Here is a 20,772-nt window from a genome sequence, read left to right as displayed (position 1 = left end):
ACTCTGAGTTACTATTTGTCCCTTTTCTGTCATCCAAACTACGCTGATAGTTGTCATCTTTCGTCCCATGCTTTCTGTCCTAGAGTGTTCTTAGTTTAGTGTATTTGTGGTGGGGTTTGGAATAGAAAAAGCCCATTTAGCCCCAACAAGAAAGCCTACTCACCAATTAACCATCATACAGTGGTGGCCAACATCTGAGATGCGCTGACCACAGAGACCTTCAAATTCACTGTTTAGTACTCCTCTCATAACCAAGAAAGAATAACAATAATAAGATTTGCAAGAAAAAATTTATCTGCCTTTGGATCACCAAAGGCATATAAAAACAAACAGTAAGGTGACGCGGTGGCTCATGCCTGTAATCTCAACACTTTGGGAGATGAGGCGGGCAGATCACCTGAGGTCAGAAGTTTGAGACCAGCCTGACCAACATGGAGAAACCCTGTCTCTACTAAAAATACAAAATCTGCTGGGCATGGTGGTACATGCCTGTAATCCCAGCTACTTGGGAGGCTGAGGCAGGAGAACCACCTGAACCCAGGAGGCAGAGGTTGCAGTGAGCCAAGATCACGCTATTGCACTCCAGCCTGGGCAACAAGAGTGAAACTGTCTCAAAAAAAAAGAAAAAAAAAAAAGAAAGGAAAAGAAATTTAGAGGAAATAGATAAAACACAAAAAGAAAAAAAAAGACTTTAGCTGTAATTTATATCCTGAGAGATATAAGATATTAGATTACTGAAATAAGAATGAAATGTTATGAAAATATAAATTCAGATTACAAAACAGAGCATTTTTTTGGTCAGTGAGCCAAAATAATAACAAAATTCAGAGCACTGTAATAATGTACACAAATATATGTCATATACCTTTTTGCATATACATCATTTACAATTTAAAAACCAATTAAAATTATAGCAATTTGTAAAATTCAACAAAAGGTCCGCAAAAGGGAAAAATGAAATCTCCCACAAAATAGAAAAAAAATATGAATAATGGAGAGAAAAGACTTGGTGCAATGGCTCACACCTGTAATCCCAGCACTTTAGGAGGCTAAGGTGGAATGACTGCTTGAACCCAGGAGTTCAAGACCAACCTGGGCAACATCACGAGACCTCCTCTCTACAATAAAAAAAATATATTAGCTGAGTATAATGGCATATGCCTGTGGTCCCAGCTACTTGGGAGGCTGAGGTGGGAAAATCACTTGAGCCCAGGAAGTTGAGGCCACAGTCAGCCATAATCACGCCACTGCACTCCAACCTTAGCAACACAGCAATCCCATCTCAAAAAAAAAAAAAAGGGGGGGTGAATATGAAAAGGAAGTAATCAAGAAGGGTACAATATCTCACTAATATAGTTCCAGGAAGTGAGAGCAATAAATACAGAATTAAGGAAATTATGAAATAAAATTTTCACAACCAAAAGGCCCACCAAAACAGACACAACATTGCTGAAGCTGAGGAGGGATACAGATCCTAAAAGCTTTCAGGGAGGGTGATAAAGAGTATCAAGGAGGCCGAGCGTGGTGGCTCATGCCTGTAAACCCAGCACTTTGGGAGGCTGAGGCAGGCGGATCACGAGGTCAGGAGATAGAGACCATCCATGGTGAAACCCCGACTCTACTAAAAATACAAAAATTAGCTGGGTGTGGTGGCATGTGCCTGTAGTTTAAGATACTCAGGAGGCTGAGGCAGGAGAATTGCTTGAACCTGGAAGGCGGAAGTTGCAGTGAGCCAAGATCACGCCATTGCACTCCAGCCTGGCAACAGAGCGAGACTCTGTCTCAAAAAAAATTTAAAAAGTAAAAAATAAAAAAAATAAAAGAGGCCAAGTGCAGTGGCTCACGCCTGTAATCCTAGCACTTTGGGAGGCCAAGGTGGGTGGATTGCCTGAGCTCAAGAGTTCGAGACCAGCCCAGACAACATGGTGAAACCCCGTCTCTACTAAAATACAAAAGAAATTAGCCAGGCGTGGCAGCGTGCGCCTGTAGTCCCAGCTATTCGGGAGGCTAAGGCAGGAGAACTGCTTGGACCCAGGAGGCGGAGGCTGCAGTGAGCCAAGATCACGTCACTGCACTCCAGCACTCCAGCCTGGGCTACAGAGTGAGACTCCGTCTCTACAAAAATAAATAAATAATTTTAAAAAACAAAAGAGTATCAAGGAAAAGCACAGAAATAAAAAGGGCTACTGCTTCTCCAAAGCAATACTGGAACCTAGAATACAATGGATCAATACTACCGAAATTCTGCAAGCAATTTTCCACCTATAATTCTGTATCCAATAAGACCTATCAGTAAGTATAAGGGTAGGAGAGACATTTCAGGTCTGGAAGGTCTAATAAACATTTGTCTCCCCATGTATCCTCTCTCAGAAAAGATGTCCTCCACAACAAGGAAGTAAACTAAAAAGATGACAAAATGGAATCCAGGAAACTTGGAGATCCAAGAAAGGAGATGTTACCAGAGGAGGGTACCCAGGTTCTTGGCGCTTTGAGCAAAGAATAGGACAAAAGCACAAACAAAGGTGAGCAAAGAATAAAGCAACAAAAGCAGAGATTTGCTGAAAATGACAGTATACTCCACAGGGTGGGAACAGTCAGAGCAAGGGAGTCAAGGACCCAGTTACAGAATTTTCTGGGGTTTAAATACCCTCTAGAGGTTTCCTATTGGTTACTTGGTGTACACCCTACCTAAATGAAGTAGTGGCCCATGATCAGTCTGAAGTTACAAAGTTACACCCTATGCCAAAGACCAGTCAGAGGCTGAAGTTACAAAGCTATACTCCTATGCAGATGAAGACTTGGCCTGCCACCAGCGTAATTAGTTGCAGGAGGGGACCAATCAATGGTAATTTCAATTTTTCACCTGCCACACAGAAAAGTGTGGGGAGGTTGCAAAGTGGGTAGCCTCTGGTCCTTTTGCTACTCACGCATGGAATCTCAGGGTTTTCCTTTTCATTTAATTCTAGGAAGTCAGCGTGAATTGGTCTCAGATTCCCTGCCTCCAGACCCTAAAGTTCTCCTGCCTCAGAGACAAGCAAAATGAATTATAAGGATGAGATGTGAAGGGAAGGTAGTTTAGTAATTCTAGAAAGTAATCAATACTCTAGGGCTATGACCAGGGGTGGGGGGATAATAGATCACCTAATGATGCATAGTTTACGAGCGTTTGAGAAGAATAAAGTGATCCACACACAGAAAATTAACTGAATGAAAAAAGTAAACCAAGAAAGAGAGAACATGCAAGATATAAAATGAACTAGGGAACTTTTTTGGCTCATTGCTGAGCAACATTTTTATTTTTAGAACTACTCTAAGAACAGATGTAACTATACTGAGAGAATTGGAGAAGGTAAAAGAATGAAATCCTTATATATCATAAATGGAAGTTAATAGGTTACACCTAAAATTGATGTAGCAACAGCAATATAAGAAGAGTATTTCAGAATACTATATAAAGGTTAATATCAAAACCAGCCTGGTGTGGTGGCTCACGCCTGTAATCCCAGCACTTTGGGAGGCCAAGGCGGCCAGATCCCGAGGTCAGGAGATCAAGACCGTCCTGGCTAACACGGTGAAACCCCGTCTCTACTAAAAATACAAAAAATTAAGTGGGCCTGGTGGCAGGCGCATGTAGTCCCAGCTACTTAGGAGGCTGAGGCAGGAGAATGGTGTGAACCCGGGAGGCGGAGCTTGCAGTGAGCTGAGATCATGCCACTGCACTCCAACCTGGGGGACAGAGCGAGATTGTCTCAAAAAAAAAACAACCAACCAACATCTGAAAAAGGTGAAGACAGAAAGAAGGGTGAGGAGACAGGGGACACAGGGACTTTTTTATTATAGGCATTTCCCTGCCAACTATTTTTTTTTTTTTTAAACTCTGTATTACTTATGTTGGTACACCAATATCATACATATTCTTCCACCATCTGAGCTTATCTTATTTTCTTCTCAGTCTCATTCCTGCCTGCTAAAAGTATCTAAGTAGAATTATATGCTGCCCACCTAAATAAAATGCACTTATGTTTTTGAAATGCAATGATAAAAATTTCTAAATGCCTCATATAAAATATGTAGCTTTAATTTTAAAATTAATACTAAGTCAACATTCATGAGGAATCTACATGTCAAAATAAAATTCTTTGCAGGTTAGGTTTTAGAATTCCATCTAGCAACAAATATTCCAATGGGTCTAATATCATTTCCCTAGCCTAGTTCTGCTGAAAGCATGAAAGGATTCTGCTGAAAGCATGAAAGGACTATTACTCTACAGTATTCAACCTCACCAAAAACTGTTTTATGTATCAGCTAATTTATGAAAAGCACTACTTTAAACGGCGGTCAGTATCAATAGTCCATTGGCCAAACAAATTTCTTGATGCCAAAATAAAAGGCAGAGCCTTAAAGAGTGAACCACATATGCGTACGCTGGCCAGGCGTGGTAGCTCATGCCTGTAATCCCAGCACTTTGGGAGGCCGAGAGCTTGCAGTGAGCCAAGATCACACCATTGTACTCCAGCCTGGGCAACAGCGAGACTCCGTCTCAAAAAAAAAAACAAAAAGAGTGAACCACATACATTTAACCTATTTAAAAGCAATGGCTTCTAAAACTATTCTAAAAAATAAAATTTATTAAAACAATGAAAACATAAAAATAAAAGCTTCAAAGACTAAGCACAAATGACAAGTATAAAATGTACTACTTTTAGCCTGGAAACCTGACAGAGAACTTCACCCTGGCTGGCATCCAGAGTTCTTATACAGAAGAAATTCCTGAAATAAAGTTAAAGAGTTGATAGGTAGGAGATAATAAAGAGCTTTAAATACCTGCTAAGGAATATGGAATTTCCAAGATATAAACCTAACTCCATTTTGTAGTAAGCTTAAAACAAGCAAAACAACAACAACAACAACAACAACACTTACAACATGAGGAATTATGCTCTGTGGTAGCGGAGCTTCTGTCATACATGATATTCCTTTGCAGATGTGTATATGCCCTTTCCCTAATTTAGTCTTCAATTTATTCTCCTATTCCTTTCTCTTCCCATTTTCTGAGTTAGTTTTCCTCCTATTCCATTCCCAATCATTAAATTAACAAAATGATGATAATCTGGTAAACAAACATGTGTTATTAACCTCCCTAATCTTTTTTTTTTTGGGGGGGGGGGGGACAGCAAGTAGAATGTATTGGTGAGTATTAAGAGGCCGCAGCACAGTGGAAGCCCTCATGAGTGCAGGGCCAGCCACTTGTCCAGAGGGCCATGACTGGGGATGTACTTGAACCCACAGCCATCTAGGATGAGCGGCTTCTCAGCCACCATGTCTTCAAATTCATCGGCATTGAACTTGGTGAAGCCCCACTTCTTTGAGATGTGGATTTTCCAGCTGGGGAACCTGAACTTGGCCCTGCGCAGGGTCTCAATCACATGCTCCTTGTTCTGCAGCTTAGTGCAGGTGGACATAACTTGGCCAGCATGAACCCTGGACACAGTGCCCTGGGGCTTTGCAAAGGCACCTCGCATGCCTGTTTGGAGCCTACATTGGGATAGCGCAAGGTCAGAAACATGAACATACATCTGAAAGGCCTGTCTCCAAGGTCCCTTAGAGCAACCCATACAACAAACAGGCTGCATATACTACCAAGGAAGCTGCCGTTTTTTTTTTTTTTTTTTTTTTTTTTTGAGACGGAGTCTAGCTCTGTCGCCCAGGCTGGAGTGCAGTGGCCAGATCTCAGCTCACTGCAAGCTCCGCCTCCCGGGTTTACGCCATTCTCCTGGCTCAGCCTCCCGAGTAGCTGGGACTACAGGTGCCTGCCACCTCGCCCGGCTAGTTTTTTGTATTTTTTAGTAGAGACAGGGTTTCACCGTGTTAACCAGGATGGTCTCGATCTGCTGACCTTGTGATCCGCCCGTCTCAGCCTCCCAAAGTGCTAGGATTACAGGCTTGAGCCACCGCGCCCGGCCGGAAGCTGCTGTTTGCAGCGACTGCACACTGGGGCCCCCATAAGGAAGGGAACTCAGTTGGCTTAATTGGCTGCAGGACCTCCGTCATGTTATAGCCAAAGTAGAGACAGCTATATGACTGTTAAACAGCACTTAAAAATGATGACACAGATAACACTTGATCACAGAGACTGACCACGGTTAACTGTACCTGAAATATCAGACCATAAAGTATACATATAGTAAAACCACATTTTTGTAAAATTTAAAACTGTACTGTTCGCAATCTCTCACACCATGGATATACACAAAAAGTTACAAGTTGTTACTCTGAATCGTGGCATGTTTTTGTATTTAACTTCGATTCTCTAGTTTATCAAAGTTTCTTTTCTTTCCCTACAATGACTGTATCATTTAAATAAGAGAAAAAATAGTATAAAATACTAAAATCTTTTTTGCGACATAGTCTTGCTCTATCCCCCAGGCTGGAGTACAGTGGCGTGATCTCAGCTCACTGCAACCTCTGCCTCCCAAGTTCAAATGATTCTCCTGCCTCAGGCTCCCGAGTAGCTGGGGTTACACATGAGCACCACCACACCTGGCTAATTTTTGTATTTTCAGTAGAGACGGGGTTTCATCATGTTGATCAGGCTGGTCTTGAACTCCTGAACTCAAGTGATCCACCTCCCTGGGCCTCCCGAAATGCTGGGATTACAGGCATGAGCCATTACCCTGGGCCAAAAATCTTTACAATGCTTGTAAATATTGAATTATTGTTAACATACTTTTTTTTTTTTTTTTTTTAAGATGGAGTCTCACTCTACTGCCCAGGCTGGAATGCAGTGGCACAAATCTCAGCTCACTGCAACCTCCGTCTCTGGGTTCAAATGATTCTGATGCCTCAGCCTCCTGAGTAGCTGGGATTACTGGTACACACCACCACCCCTGGCTAATTTTGTATTTTTATTAGAGATGGGGTTTCACCATGTTGGTCAGGCTGGTCTTGAACTCCTGACCTCAGGTGATCCACTCATGTTGGCCTCTCAAAGTGCTGGGATTACACACAGAAGCAACCACACCTGGCCTACCATACTATTTTTGAAGTGAACATTCTCCATTATCTATATTGTAGTTAATACACTACAAAAACAATTTATGACCACTGATAATCTTATGAAAGCTTTTTTTCTTCAGGAAACTTATAAATAACATGTTGTATGAAATATCACGGGTTTATCAGCACGCTAAGGTTCACTTATGGACTCACCTGGTCCACGGCCCCCAAGTTAATGATGCCTTTTGGAGATTATACATGCTTTATTAGTACCTGTTTATCCCCTAATGAGAACCACAATCTTAATCTAGGCAACAATATTTTCTGAAGCTCAAGAAAATAATTTAGGGGAGGAAGAGAGGGAGATGAGAATAGACAAAAATTTTCACTACAAAGCACTGTGATCTAACTAATTTATTTTTACCTGTTCTCCCTTCTATCAGCACGAACAATTAAGAGTATAACATTCCACTTTTGTTACTACGAGCTAACAACTGTTCATACTTATTGACAGGTGAACAAAATTACAAATTATTCAATGTTCTCCAGCTTAGCTTTACATCTTAATTTGTATTTCATTTTCCAGAACAAATTTTAACAAATTTAATTAAAATAGGTGTTTATTAAGTCCTTTTAGCAAATACAGAGCTAAGCACTTTGTTTCCTTACAATGTCATTAAGACAGTAGTAGCTTTATTATTATTCTATTTCCACCAATGAGGAAGTGAGAGTTTATACAACTTAACTAATTTGTCATAATCACTCGTTCACAGGTGATGAAGCAGGACTAGAATCCTTGTCTATCTAGAGCCAAGGCCACTTTTTTTTTTTTTTTTTTTAAACAGAGATGGGGTCTCGCCCTGTAGCCCAGGCAGGTCTCGAACTCCTAGGCTCAAGTGATCCTCCACCTCACAGCCTCTCAAAGAGACAGGCACGGGCCGCCACAACCTGCCAGGCCACACTTTTCTTAATCACTACATTCTAGGACAACACGAGGTAAACCACAGGCTCTCTATGGTTTGGAGGCAAACACTTTGATATTCTAATAAGATCTAAGAATTACTGCCTAAAACTGCACATATGAAAACCTCCTTTATAATTTCATTGCCATATACAGACTCTTGGTTAAAACTTCATAATACAGGGATTAAAAATAAGCTAGAATACAAGTCTATTAGGAATGAGAAAATATAACTCCCACCCCATCTCCACCAATAACTAGTGATGAGATTTTAGGAAAATGATTTTGTTTCTCTGGATTTCATTTTATTCAGTGGCAAACTTATAGATCCTGAAATCAGAAGTGTAGATTTTTTTTCCTAGTATAACATGTTGCCACCCTAGCTGTAGTTACAATAATTAAAACTCAAGATTATGACTCAGATGCAACATTTCTCAGCAAATCACTGTGGACTATTAAAGTTCACCTTCAATCATAAACATATTAGTATTATGTAATATTCATCCATTCCATCCATAATGCAACAGTAACCACTGCTAAATTTACTGAAATTCAGTGAGACTGAAAAAGAAATGCCAATAATGATGGTACAGAATGTTTACATAAAATCCACAAACTCTTTTGCAACAAGGGTATCTGCCAACTTTACTGAAAGAAGCAAAAAGGATATTACCGTAGAGCAAATGTTATTTGAAGCTAAACTATTCAGCTAAACTCTATGTTCAGCTAGACTGTATACCTCAGAACATTCATTTATGTATCACTGCATTTAACATGTTCACTGGCACACAATGCTTCAAACATTCTTATCCATTAAAATGTTTTAGAAAGACTAAGTTTAAACTAGGTAGGCACAGAAGTTAAAATAATGTTTATTTTCATTTGTTTATTCAAGGGAAAAAATTATTAGCAAAGACTAGTTAAAATCACACTGAGGAACAGGAATCCTTGTTATAAACTTCGATTATATTAACATTTGTTTTCCTAAAATTTTATTTCCTATAGTCTCAATAAATGTATTATTTAGAAACTGGTCTGATATACATAATTACAGAAAAGAAACAGATAGCAAGTGGCTTAAAAGTATCCCCTATCACAATGACTTTTCTAAGGATTAAGATTGTTACAAGCCTTTAGCTACACCATAAAAATTATTTAATCTCTCAAAACAGTTATTTTTCAGATTTTCTGTCACTCTCATATCCCTAAATAAGGAGGGGTCAAAGAAAGAAACTGTTATTTATGCCCATGTTTTAAAAACAGAATCATGATCGACCTCATGAGTAAAGATTTAATAAATACTGACAAACTGTCATTTAGTAACTAATGGTATCTAACCCAACATCCTAAAAAGAAAATGTGACAATAAAAATGGCAACTTATAACACAACTCACAAAAATTAGTCTTCAAAATACCTAAAGATGCATACCTCTGTGTCCAGGAATTGATATAAGTAAATATTTTGAGAGTATGTTCCTTTCTGAGCTGCAGTCCATCACCACCTTCTACATCTGATACTGAAATAAAAAAGAAATTTTAAAATTATTAATAATGCTAAACCAGTATTAAAGCCAACAAATAGTTCAAAATAAAGTCAAGAGTTACAAATGTAAACATTTCAGATAATCATTCTTTTGCTTCCAAAGAAAATAAGTCTACTTTTAATTAATAACTCATCTGAGCTTAAGAACAGATTTTTGACAGATGTAAGGGGTGAGGGGGCCGGTGAGACTTCGCCACTTATTCTGGGATTATCTCTCATCTCCAAAACCACCCTTCTGTTGTGATGCTGAGGCTGGGACCATGCAAGCTACATTTTTCATTTCCAGCTGTCTTCCTGTTAAGATCTTGTTCCTCCAGTGCCTATAGGGTACTAGAAGAAGGCAGGAGGAGAGACCAAGGACTTGTCAGCTTGCTGTATCTGAAAGCAGTAGCACTGATTCTAGCCTCCAGCTTAGTATTCCAAGAACCAGTCTCATGGCACTCCTCTCAGGTGTATCAGCAGTAGCCACAGAGCATACACCTTCCTTGAAGTCATAGCTTCCTTCACACGGCCTTCCTCTTTTGATATAAGGAAGCTTGAGAGCATTCAGTTCTCATTAAAAGACCATTTCCCAAAATAATAAAAATTGAACATAATCATTCTCATAATTCCATCATTTTAATGCCTTTTACCTTCTTCAGCTGGTCCACACAGCTTTACAAAGTAGAAAACATAAGGGTCTTTGAAGCCACTAAAGCAATTATTATGTATGTACAAGAAAGCATTTTTGAGGCTTATCAGCTTTTTCACTGTTTCTTTATATGTTGCTAGTGTCTTCTCTTTAATCCCCAGAAATCTTGCCTGGATTTCTGCATCACATTAATGTGAGGAGAAATCCCCTATGAAGCAGTAAGATGTCCCACTATACTAATATTTTTCCTGTACCAAATACATACGAGATTAGTTTACATTTAAAACACACACACACACACCCCTTCTACTTAATCAGACTATATACACAATGTTAAGACTTACAGCACACTTCCTCAACTCAGCTCCAAAAATGCTGGTAAGCTGAACTAGGAGGTTGGAAGATTCCTCTCTGGTAATACTGATTAACCAAGAAGGGGTTTAAAAAAAATTACCTCGGCCAAGGAGAAAAGGAAAAGGCGTCAGGCCAAAATATATGTGGAACAGTCACAAGGTAGTAACACCTACACCCAAGACCAGGCTTTTGGGACCTACATCACATCTGAAGCCCTGGAAGCCGTAGACACTACTGACCATCAGAGAGAAGACTCAGGCAACAAAGCCTATTAACTAGGACAGAATAAGATAAAGTGGGGGCCTAAGATGAAGCAACCACTAAAAACAACCTCTGGCATCGTATGATTTCAGCAAGGTGAAGAAGGGATCACAGTACACTCTGTCAGTTTTCCTTCCCCAGCCTTAACAGTGCTTAAAAACACAGGGAAGAGTGGCTACAACCATCATATCCCTCTCTAACAAAAAACACACAGGGCACACATTCTGAAAAAAGTTTGTGTGGTCAGAAAACCACCCTCACCAGAGGCCCGCCTGGCAGCCTAACTGCTAAACAACAAAAACTTTCCATCTCATTCCATCCAACCCAGAACCTGAAAGGCAAGGGAAGGACATTTCATCAAACTAGAGTTCTCCAAACACACAGCTATCATCATACTCAATGGTGAAAGCCCGAAAGCTCTTCCTCTAAGATCAGGACCAAGATAAGGTGTCCACTTTAATAACTTCTATTCAACACAGTATTGGAAATTCTAGTCAGAGCAATTCAGTGAGGGAAAAAAATGGAAAGAATTCAAGTCACCTCTGTCCGCAGATAACACGAACCAACAGAAAACCCTAAGGATTACACAAAAAGAACTGTTAGAACTAACAGCCTGTAATCCTAGCACTTTAGAAGGCCAAGGCGGGCAGATTGTTTGAGCTTAGGAGGTCAAGACTAGCCTGAGCAGCATAGTGAAACCCCATCTCTACCAAAAATATAAACAATTAGCCAGGCACGGTGGTGCACACCTCTGGTCCCAGCTACTCAGGAGGCTGAGGCGGAAGGATTACTTGAACCTGGAAGGTTAAGGCTGCAGCGAGCCGAAAAAAATCAGTGGCTCCCATTAAACTGCAGTTTGGATTTCAGCATTCCAACCTAGGTAACAGAGTGAGACCTCCTCTCAAAGACAAACAAAAAACTAATAAATGAATTCAACAAAGTTACAGGATACAAATTCAAAACACAAAAAGCAGATACACTTTTGTCTTTTTAAATTTTTGGTTTTTTGAGACAGTCTCACTCTTTTGCCCAGGCTGGAGTGCAGTGACACAATCTTGGCTCACTGCAACCGCTGCCTCCCTGGTTCAAGCGATTCACCTGCCTCAGCCTCCTGAGTAGCTGGGATTACAGGCGCCCCACCATGCCTGGCTAGTTTTTGTATTTTGTAGAGACGGGGTTTCACCATGATGGCCAGGCCGATTTCGAACTCCTGATCATAAGTAATCCACCCACCTCAGTCTCCCAAAGTGCTGGGATTACAAGTCAGATGCATTTCTAATACACTAACAATGAACAATTTAAAAAGGAAATATTTTTAAAATTACATTTGAGTCAGCATCAAAAAGAAAAAAAAGAACAAGGAGGCAAAAGACTTGTTAACACTGAAAACTACAAAATGTTGCTAAAAGGAATTAAAGAAGATGCAAATAAATGGAAAGAAATCCCACATTCATGGGTTGGAAGACATTATATTGTTAAATATCGACACTACCTAAATTGATTTATGAATTAAAAGCAATCCCTATCAAAATCCCCAGTGAGGCCCAGCAGCTCACACCTCCGATCCTAGTGCTTTGGTAGGTCGAGGCAGGAAGACTGCTTGAGGCCAGGAATTCAAGACCAGCCCAGGCAACACAGCAAGGCACCATCTCTAAAAAAATATATTTTTTAAAAAATTAGCCAGGCATGGTGGCACACGCCTATAGTTCTAGCTACTCAGGACACTAAGGATAAGGTGGGAGAATGGCTTAAGCCCAGGAGTTCAACACTATAGTGAGATATGATCATGCCACTGCACTCCAGCATGAGCGACAGGGCAAAATACTGTCTCTTAAAAAACAACAAAAATAAATAAAATAAGTGTTCACAAGTTATGTGGAACTGGAACCATTGTGTACTCTTGCTGGGAATATAAAATGTTGCAGCTGCTGCGGAAAACAGTAGGACAGTTCCTTGAAAAATTAGAAACAATTACCATATGATCCAGCAACCCCACTGGTGAGCATATATACTGAAATGAATTGAAAGCATCATCTCCAAGAGATCTTTGCACCCTTATGTTCATAGCAGCATTATCTACAACAGCTAAGAGTTCAAAGCAACCCCAACGTCTACCAACGGATGAATGGATAAACAAAAAGTGGTATGTACATACAATGAAGTACAATTCATCCTTAAAAAGAAAATCCTGTTATACAGTACAATACAGATGAACCTTAAGGACATTAAACGAAGTGAAATAAGTCAGCATGAAAAGATATAAACAGTTATGCATTGCTTGATGATTAAAGACAATGATACATTCTGAAAAACATGTGACTGCATAGTTGCAAACATCACAGATTATACTTACACAAACCTAGATGACATGGGCTACTACGCTACATGCCTCTACTATATGGTGTACAAATATTCCATTGCTCCTAGGCTACAAACCTGTATGGCATGTAACTGTAATGAATACTCTAGGCCACTATAACACAATGGTAAGTATTTGTTTATCTAAACACATTTAAGCATAGAAAATGTAGAGTAAAAATACAGTATTATAACCTTAGGACCACTGTCCTACACTAGGTCCATCATTGACCAAAACATCATTACTGGGTGCATGACTGTACTTGTACAATTCAAGTGGTATGAGGTATTTAAAGTAGCCAAATTCACAGAAACAAAGGAGAAGGATGGTTGCCCAGAAATGGATTTCAGTTTTGTCACATGAAAAAGTTAGAGATTTGTTGCCCAAGAATGTTAACATTTCTAACACTACTCAACGATATACATAAAAATGATTAAGAAAAGACATTTTTGGTTCATGTCTGTAATCCCAACACTTTGGCAGGCCAAGGCAAGAGGATCGCTTGAGCCCAAAAATTCAACATCAGCCTGAACATGGCAAGACCCCTTCTCTATTGAAAAAAAAAAAAAAAAAAAAAAAAAAAAAAACCTAAATTTTATGTTCTATACTTTTTTATCACAATTAAAAATTTTTGCAATTATTCTTTAAAGGAGTTAGGGAAATCCAAACTGCAGTTTAATGGAAGCCACTGAATTTTTTTTGAGAGGGAGTCTCACTCTATCCCCCAGGGTAGAGTGCAATGGTGCGATCTAGACTCACTGCAACCTCTACCTCCCAGGTTCAAGTGATTCTCCTGCTGAGTAGCTGGGATTACAGTTGCATACCACCATGCCAGGCTAATTTTTGTATTTTTAGTAGAGACGGGGTTTCACCATGTTGGCCAGGCTGGTCTCAAACCCCTGACCTCGTGATCCACCCGCCTCAGCCTCCTGGGATTACAGGTGTGAGCCACTGCGCCTGGCTGCCACTGATTTTTTAGACTGAAAACAGGTGGGAGGCAGAGCAAGAACAGAAGGCTCCACTGATCATGCCCATGCCCCCACCAACAAAGATATCAAATTAAGATCTACACAGAAAAAACACCTTCATAAAAAACAAAAATCAGGTGAGTACTCACAGTACCTGGTTTTAACTGCATATCACTGAAAGAGGCAACGCACAGAGAAACAACAGACCTCAATTAGCAACTACACACACTTCCTGTTCCCCCATCCAGTAGCAAAGGCCTGGTGCCTAGAGCCTCTCAGTGCTGGGGGAGGGAGAACGCAGCAATTGCAAGCCATTGAACTCAGTGCTGTCCTGTTAAAGCAGAAAGGAAAACCAGACCAAACTCAGGTGACATGAACCCAGGGAGGGAGCATTTAAACCAACCCTAAGGCAGAGGGCAATTGCCGATCCCAGGGGTCCCAACTTGAGTTCCCATCAGCCTCACCACGGAGGGCTACAGCACTCCATGTTTCCAAGTAAACTTTTCGGCAGTCTAAGCCGTAAGGACTACAACTCTTATCCGATTCTCAGTAATGAATGAACTGGGCCCCAAAACAGTAGAGGTGGTGGGAAGGGGGATGGGAAGCAGGGAATGAGACATACTGAGACACCAGGTGGGGCTGCCAATGGAGTGCTGGCCATCACCCCTTCTCCTAGACAGGCTGCACAGCTCAGGGCTCCAAGAAAGATGCCTTCCCTCTGTCTTGCACCTTGGATATCAGCTCAGCCACAGCAAGACAGGGCGCCGCTCAGAGTCATGAGGTCCCCATTCAGGGCCCTAGCTCCCAGACATTTCTACACACACCCTGGGCCAGAAGACAGGACCTAACAGCATTCATCACCTAACTGAAGAGCCCTTGGGCCCTGAATAACCAGTAGCGATATCCAAGTACTACACTGAAGGCCTCAGGTAAGCCTCTGAGACTTGATGCCTTCAGTGAGATTCAGCACATTACCAGCAGTGGTGGCTATGGGGCAAAACTCCTTCTACTTGAGAAAAGCAGAGGGAAAGAGTAAAGGGGATTTTGTCTTACAGCTTAGGTACTAGCACAAACACAGCGGGGTAGAGCACCAGTGGATTATTGGGTATCCCTAATTCTAAGACCTGACTCAAATGGTATTTCTGGACCTGCCCTGGGCCACAGGGGAGCCCACTGCCCTGAAGGGTGAGTCCCAGGTGACAGAGCATTCACGACAAGCTGACTTCAGAAACACTGGGCCTTAGGGGAACATCGGTGATAGCCTGGCAGTACTCCTTGTGGCCTGGGGGTGGCGGTGGCTATGAGGTGAGGTTCCTCTGCTTTTAGAAAAAGGAAGGAAGAGTGAGAAGTACCTCGTCTTGTGGTATGAATGCCAGCTCAGCCACAATACAAGAATATTGCTCTAGTCCCTTAACTCCCAGACAACAAACCTCTGGACCCACCTGGGGTCTAGACACCTTGCTGCCCTGAAGGAAGAATGCAGGTCTGGCTGGCTTTGCCAACTGCTGACTGCACAGCACCAGGGCCTTGAGCAAACAAGGGAGGTAGCCAGAGTGCAGTTACAGCAGGCCTTGGGTAAGACCCAGCACAATCCTAATTTCAAGACTGACCCAGCACAGTCACGGTGGTCACAGGGGTGCTTGTGTCACTCACTCCAACCCCAGCTTTACGTGGCTCATAACAGAGAGACTGTGTGTTTGGGAGAAGTATGGAAAGAGAACGAGAGTCTCAGCCCGGTAATCCACAGAATTACCCAGATCTTGTCCAAGACCATCAAGGTGATACCTGTATGAGTCTGCAAAAACCACAGAATTACTGGGCTTGGGGTACCCCTAAAGCAGATACAGCTTAGATCACAATACCCAAGTTCTTTCAAATACCTAGAAAGCCTTCCCAAGAACAGCTTCAAATAAGGCCAGACAGTGAAGCCTACAAAAAATACCTAACTCTTCAACACCCAGATACTCAAGAACATCTACTAGCATCAACACCATCCAGGAAAACATAACCTCACCAAATAAACTAAATAAGGCTTCAGGGACCAATCCTGGAGAAACAGATATGTGACCTTTCAGACAGGGAATTCAAAACAGCCGTGTTGAGCAAACTCAAAGAAATTCAAGATAACACAGAAGGAATACAGAATGCTAGCAGATAACTTTAACAAAGATTAAAACATGTAAAAAGACTCCAGCAGAAATTCTGGAGCTGAAAAATGCAATTGGCATACTAAAGAATGCATCAGTCTTTTGCAGCAGAATTGATGACAGAGAAGTAAGAATTACTGAGTTCAAACACAAGCTATCTGAAAACACACAAGTCAGAGGAGACAAAAGAAAAAGGAATTTCTAAAAATGAAGCATGCCTACGGGATCTAGAAAATAGACTCAAAAGGGCAAATCTAAAGAGTTTTTGGTGGCCAGGCGCAGTGACTGATGCCTGTAATCCCAGTACTTTGGGAGACTGAGGCAAGTGGCTCATCTGAGGTCACGAGTTTGAGATCAGCCTGGCCAACATAGTGTAACCCCGTCTCTACTAAGAATACAAAAGAAACTGGCCAGGCATGGCGGCACGTGCTGTGCCTGTAGTCCCAGCTACTTGGGAGGCTGAGGCAGAAGAATCGCTTGAACCCAGGAAGCAGACGTTGCAGTGAGCCGTGATCACGCCACTGCACTCCAGCCTGAGCAACAAGAGCAAAACTTTGTCTCAAAAGAAAAAAGAAAAAACCCTCCCAAATATTAAATGAATAAAGGCAAAAATGTTATTTTTGAGTACATGATTTCCTAATGATTCTCAAAAAAAAAAAAAAAAAAAGCAAATATTAAATCACTTACTGAAAACTGGTTAACAAAGGGAAAAATCAGCCATTTATCCTGACTCTCATAGTAAATGAAAGTAATGAAACAGGTAATAAAAGCAAGTTTCTCCTGATACAGATAGTCCACCTAATCAAAGAAAAAAGTGACAGGATTAGTTTTGTAACTGTTAATGTAATAAAAGCCCTAGGCAATGGCTGCTTGCATTATAAAACAAGCATAACTATGACATTAAGTGACACTCCAACCCCATGGAAGAACACAACACAACCTATGAAACAGTCTTGCCAAGAAATTTAACCTGAATCTGATCAAGCCTCTAGATCTAATAATAAAAGTATGGAAATAGAAATGACAAAGCATATTAAATAATTGCACAAGGATAAAATCTGCAAAATCCAGATGGGAAATCTTATGCACTAAATAAGCCATGGAATGAGCAGCTTCTGTAACAAATAAAAAGGCAGAAAGAGGGGAACCTAGAAATTAAAACAGACTTAGGAAAAAAATATGCTATGCCAATTCAGAGGTAACTCCTAGGAAGTGAGGCTTGAAAATAAAGAGAGAAAAGAATTATGTATTAAAACAGTAATAATAACCAACAGAGACATCAGTGGCTACGAACTACAGGGCAGCCAGAATTCACAGAATTAGTTCAGACAGGTAGCCAACAAACAAAACACAAAGAGCAAAACAAAATAATAATTTTACTCACACTAGAAACAAACTAAATTTCCATTAGAGTGGATTGAGTTTAAAAATAAATAAATAAATAAATAAAAAGGATGCACTTTGGGAGGCCAAGGCAGGAGGACTGCTTAAGGCTAGGAGTTCTAGACCAGCCTGGGCAATGGTATAAGACACTATCTCTACAAAGCAAATTTTAAAATTAGCTGGGTGTGGTAGCATGCGCCTGTAGTCCCAGCTATCCAGGAGGCTGAGGTGAATGGGTTGCTTAAGAGCAAGCAGTCAAGACTGCAGTGAGCCGTAATGGCATCACATATGACAGGTAACAGAGCAAGACTACCTCAAAAAAAGTTATCGTATATATGCCAACATATGGAATTCTATTCAACAGTAAAAAGAAACCGACTACTGATGCACCAATAAGCAACATGGATGACATCTAACCGTATGCTAAGTAAAAAGAGTATCAACCAGATGTAAGTAGTACATAAAGTTTATTTCCAGCTGGGCACAGTGGCTCATGCCTGTAATCCCAGCACTTTGGGAGGCCGAGGCTGGCAGATCACCTGAGGTCAGGAGTTCAAGACCAGTTTGGCCAACATGGTAAAACCCCATCTCCACTAAAATTTTGTATTTGTAAAAATACAAAAATTAGGCTGGGCGCAGTGGCTCACGCCTGTAATCCCAACAATTTGGGGGGCCGAGGCAGGTAGATTACGAGGTCAGGAGATCAAGACCATCCTGGCTAACATGGTGAACCCCGTCTCTACTAAAAATACAAAATATTAGCTGGGCATGGTGGCGAGCGCCTGTATTCCCAGCTACTCTGGAGGCTGAGGCAGGAGAATGGCATGAACCCGGGAGGCGGAGCTTGCAGTGAGCCGAGATCATGCCACTGCACTCCAGCCTGGGCGATAGAGCAAGACTCCATCAAAAAAAATACAAAAATTAGCCAGGCACGTTAGTACATGCCTGTAATCCCGGCTACTCGGGAGGCTGAGGCAGGAGAATCACTTGAACCCAGGAGGCAGAGGTTGCAATGAGCCAGGATCGTGCCATTGCACTCCAGTCTGGGTGGTAGAGGAAGACTGCCTCAAAAAACAGTAATAATAAAATAAATTTAAAAATAAAGCTTAGGCCGGGCGCGGTGGCTCAAGCCTATAATCCCAGTACTTTGGGAGGCCGAGGCGGGTGGATCACGAAGTCAGGAGATCGAGACCATCCTGGCTAACATGGTGAAACCCCGTCTCTACTAAAAATACAAAAAACTAGCCAGGCGTGGTGGCGGGCGCCTGTAGTCCCAGCTACTCGGAGGCTGAGGCAGGAGAATGGCGTAAACCCGGGAGGCGGAGCTTGCAGTGAGCAGAGATCGCGCCACTGCACTCCAGCCTGGGTGACACAGCGAGACTCCGTCTCAAAAAAATAAAATAAAATAAAAAATAAAAAAATAAAGCTTATGTGACAAAGCACATCAGCAGTTACAACAATGCAGACTTGGTGGTGGGGCTGATTACAAAGAGGCATGAGGAATAATTGGGTGATGGAAACGTTCGATTGTGGTGGTTCTTACATGAGTCTATACATTTGTCAAAATGAATAAAAACATACCCTTACAATAGACTAACCTTATTTCATGTAAATTAGATAACAATTTAGTTGATTTAATTTTTTAAAATCAGCATTTCTAATAGATCTCATGTGAATCTTGATTCAAATTGTGAAGGAAAAGTTAGAATTTTTTAAAACTGAGAATATAAGGGAACTTGAATGCCAACTATTTCATATTAAGAAATTACTCTTTGGGAGACCGAGGCAAGAGATCCCTTGAGGCCAGGAGTTCAAGACCACCCTGGGCAACCCCTTCACTACAAAAAATAAAATAATTAACTGGGCATGGTAGTGCAAGCCTGTAATCTCAGCTACTTGGGAGGCTGAGAAGAGAGGATGACTTGAGCCCAGGAGTTTGAGGCTCATAGTGAGCTATGATCGTGCGCCCCTACACTGAAGCCTGGGCAACAAGACCCTTACTCTTTAAAAAAAGAAAAATTGAAAAGAAATGAAACAAAACAAAAAGAAAACTAATTTACACAACTAGACACTAGAAAGGGTAGAGAAGAGGAATGTAGGGAAAGACTGGTTAATGAACAGAGAATTATACCTAGCCAGGAGGAACACACTGTACTGTTTTATAGTACTGCAGGATGACTTTTTGTTGTTGTTGTTCTTCGGAGCTTTATCAGGTTTTTGTTTGTTTAGAGAAGAGATTTAGCTGTCACTCAGGCTGGAGTGCAGTGGCACAATCACAGATCAGGTCACTGCAGCCTGGACCTCCTGGGCTCTAACAATCCCCTTGCCTCAGCCTCCCAAGTAGCTGAGACTACAGGCGCATTGCACCACATCCAACTAATTATTAAACTTTTTTAGAGACAGAGTCTTGCTGTGCTGCCCACACTGGTCTTTAACTTCTGGCCTCAAGTGGTCCTTCTGCCTCAGCCACCCAAAGCACCGGGATTATATACGAGTCACTAACCCTGGCTTTAGGATTACTATAGTTAATAACTTATTTGATATTTTTAAATAGCTAGCAGAGGCCAGGCGTGGTGGCTCACACCTGTAATCCCAGCACTCTGGGAGGCCAAGGCAGGTGGAACACCTGAGGTTAGAAGTTCGAGACCAGTCTGGCCAACATGGTGAAACTTCATCTCTACTAAAAATGCAAAACCTTAGCCAGGCATGGTGGTGGGCACCTGTAATCCCAGCTACTTGGGAGACTGAGGCAGGAGACTCAGTGGAACCTGGGAGGCGGAGGTTGCAGTGAGCTGAAATCGCACCATTGCACTCCAGCCTGGGCAACAAGAGCAAGACTCCATCTCAAAAAAAAATAGATAAATAAATAGCAGAGAATTTTGAATGTTCCCAACACGAAGAATGATAAATGTTTGAGACAACAGTAATTACCCCAGTTTGATCATTACACACCATATAAAGGTACTGAAATAGCATGCTGTACCCTATAAATATGTATAAGAATTACATGTCAATTTAAAATAACAAAAAACAGGCCATGGCCAGGGGTAGCAGCTCACGCCTGTAATCACAGCACTTTGGGAGGCCAACGCAGGATTTGCTTGGGCCCAGATGTTTGAGACTAGCCTGGGCAACGTAGCGAGACCCCACCGTTTTTCAATTAAAAAA

At 41.4% G+C, this 20,772-nt stretch overlaps 1 protein-coding gene, 1 non-coding gene and 1 pseudogene across 7 annotated transcripts in view; all 3 read right to left on the bottom strand.

Moving 5' to 3' along the window:
• Positions 1–20,772, bottom strand: part of USP34 (ubiquitin specific peptidase 34) — a 288,223-nt gene that overhangs the window by 227,532 nt on the left and 39,919 nt on the right. For all 6 annotated transcript variants that reach the window (XM_028832452.2, XM_028832455.2, XM_028832453.2 and 3 more), the window contains exon 2: positions 9,388–9,475. In XM_028832452.2, coding sequence (XP_028688285.1) covers positions 9,388–9,475 — 88 coding nt within the window. The remainder of the gene's footprint in view (positions 1–9,387; positions 9,476–20,772) is intronic.
• LOC114672012 (small nucleolar RNA SNORA70) lies at positions 5,584–5,684 on the bottom strand (annotated as a pseudogene).
• On the bottom strand, positions 5,907–6,039 carry LOC114672013 (small nucleolar RNA SNORA70). Its single transcript, XR_003722215.1, has one exon. It is a non-coding gene; the product is annotated as a small nucleolar RNA SNORA70 (small nucleolar RNA).

This window comes from Macaca mulatta, chromosome 13 (genome assembly GCF_049350105.2).
Source record: "Macaca mulatta isolate MMU2019108-1 chromosome 13, T2T-MMU8v2.0, whole genome shotgun sequence".
Taxonomy (NCBI): Eukaryota; Metazoa; Chordata; class Mammalia; order Primates; family Cercopithecidae; genus Macaca; species Macaca mulatta.
The sequence above is the reverse complement of the archived record's forward strand: the minus strand, read 5'-3'. Positions and strand labels throughout refer to the sequence as shown.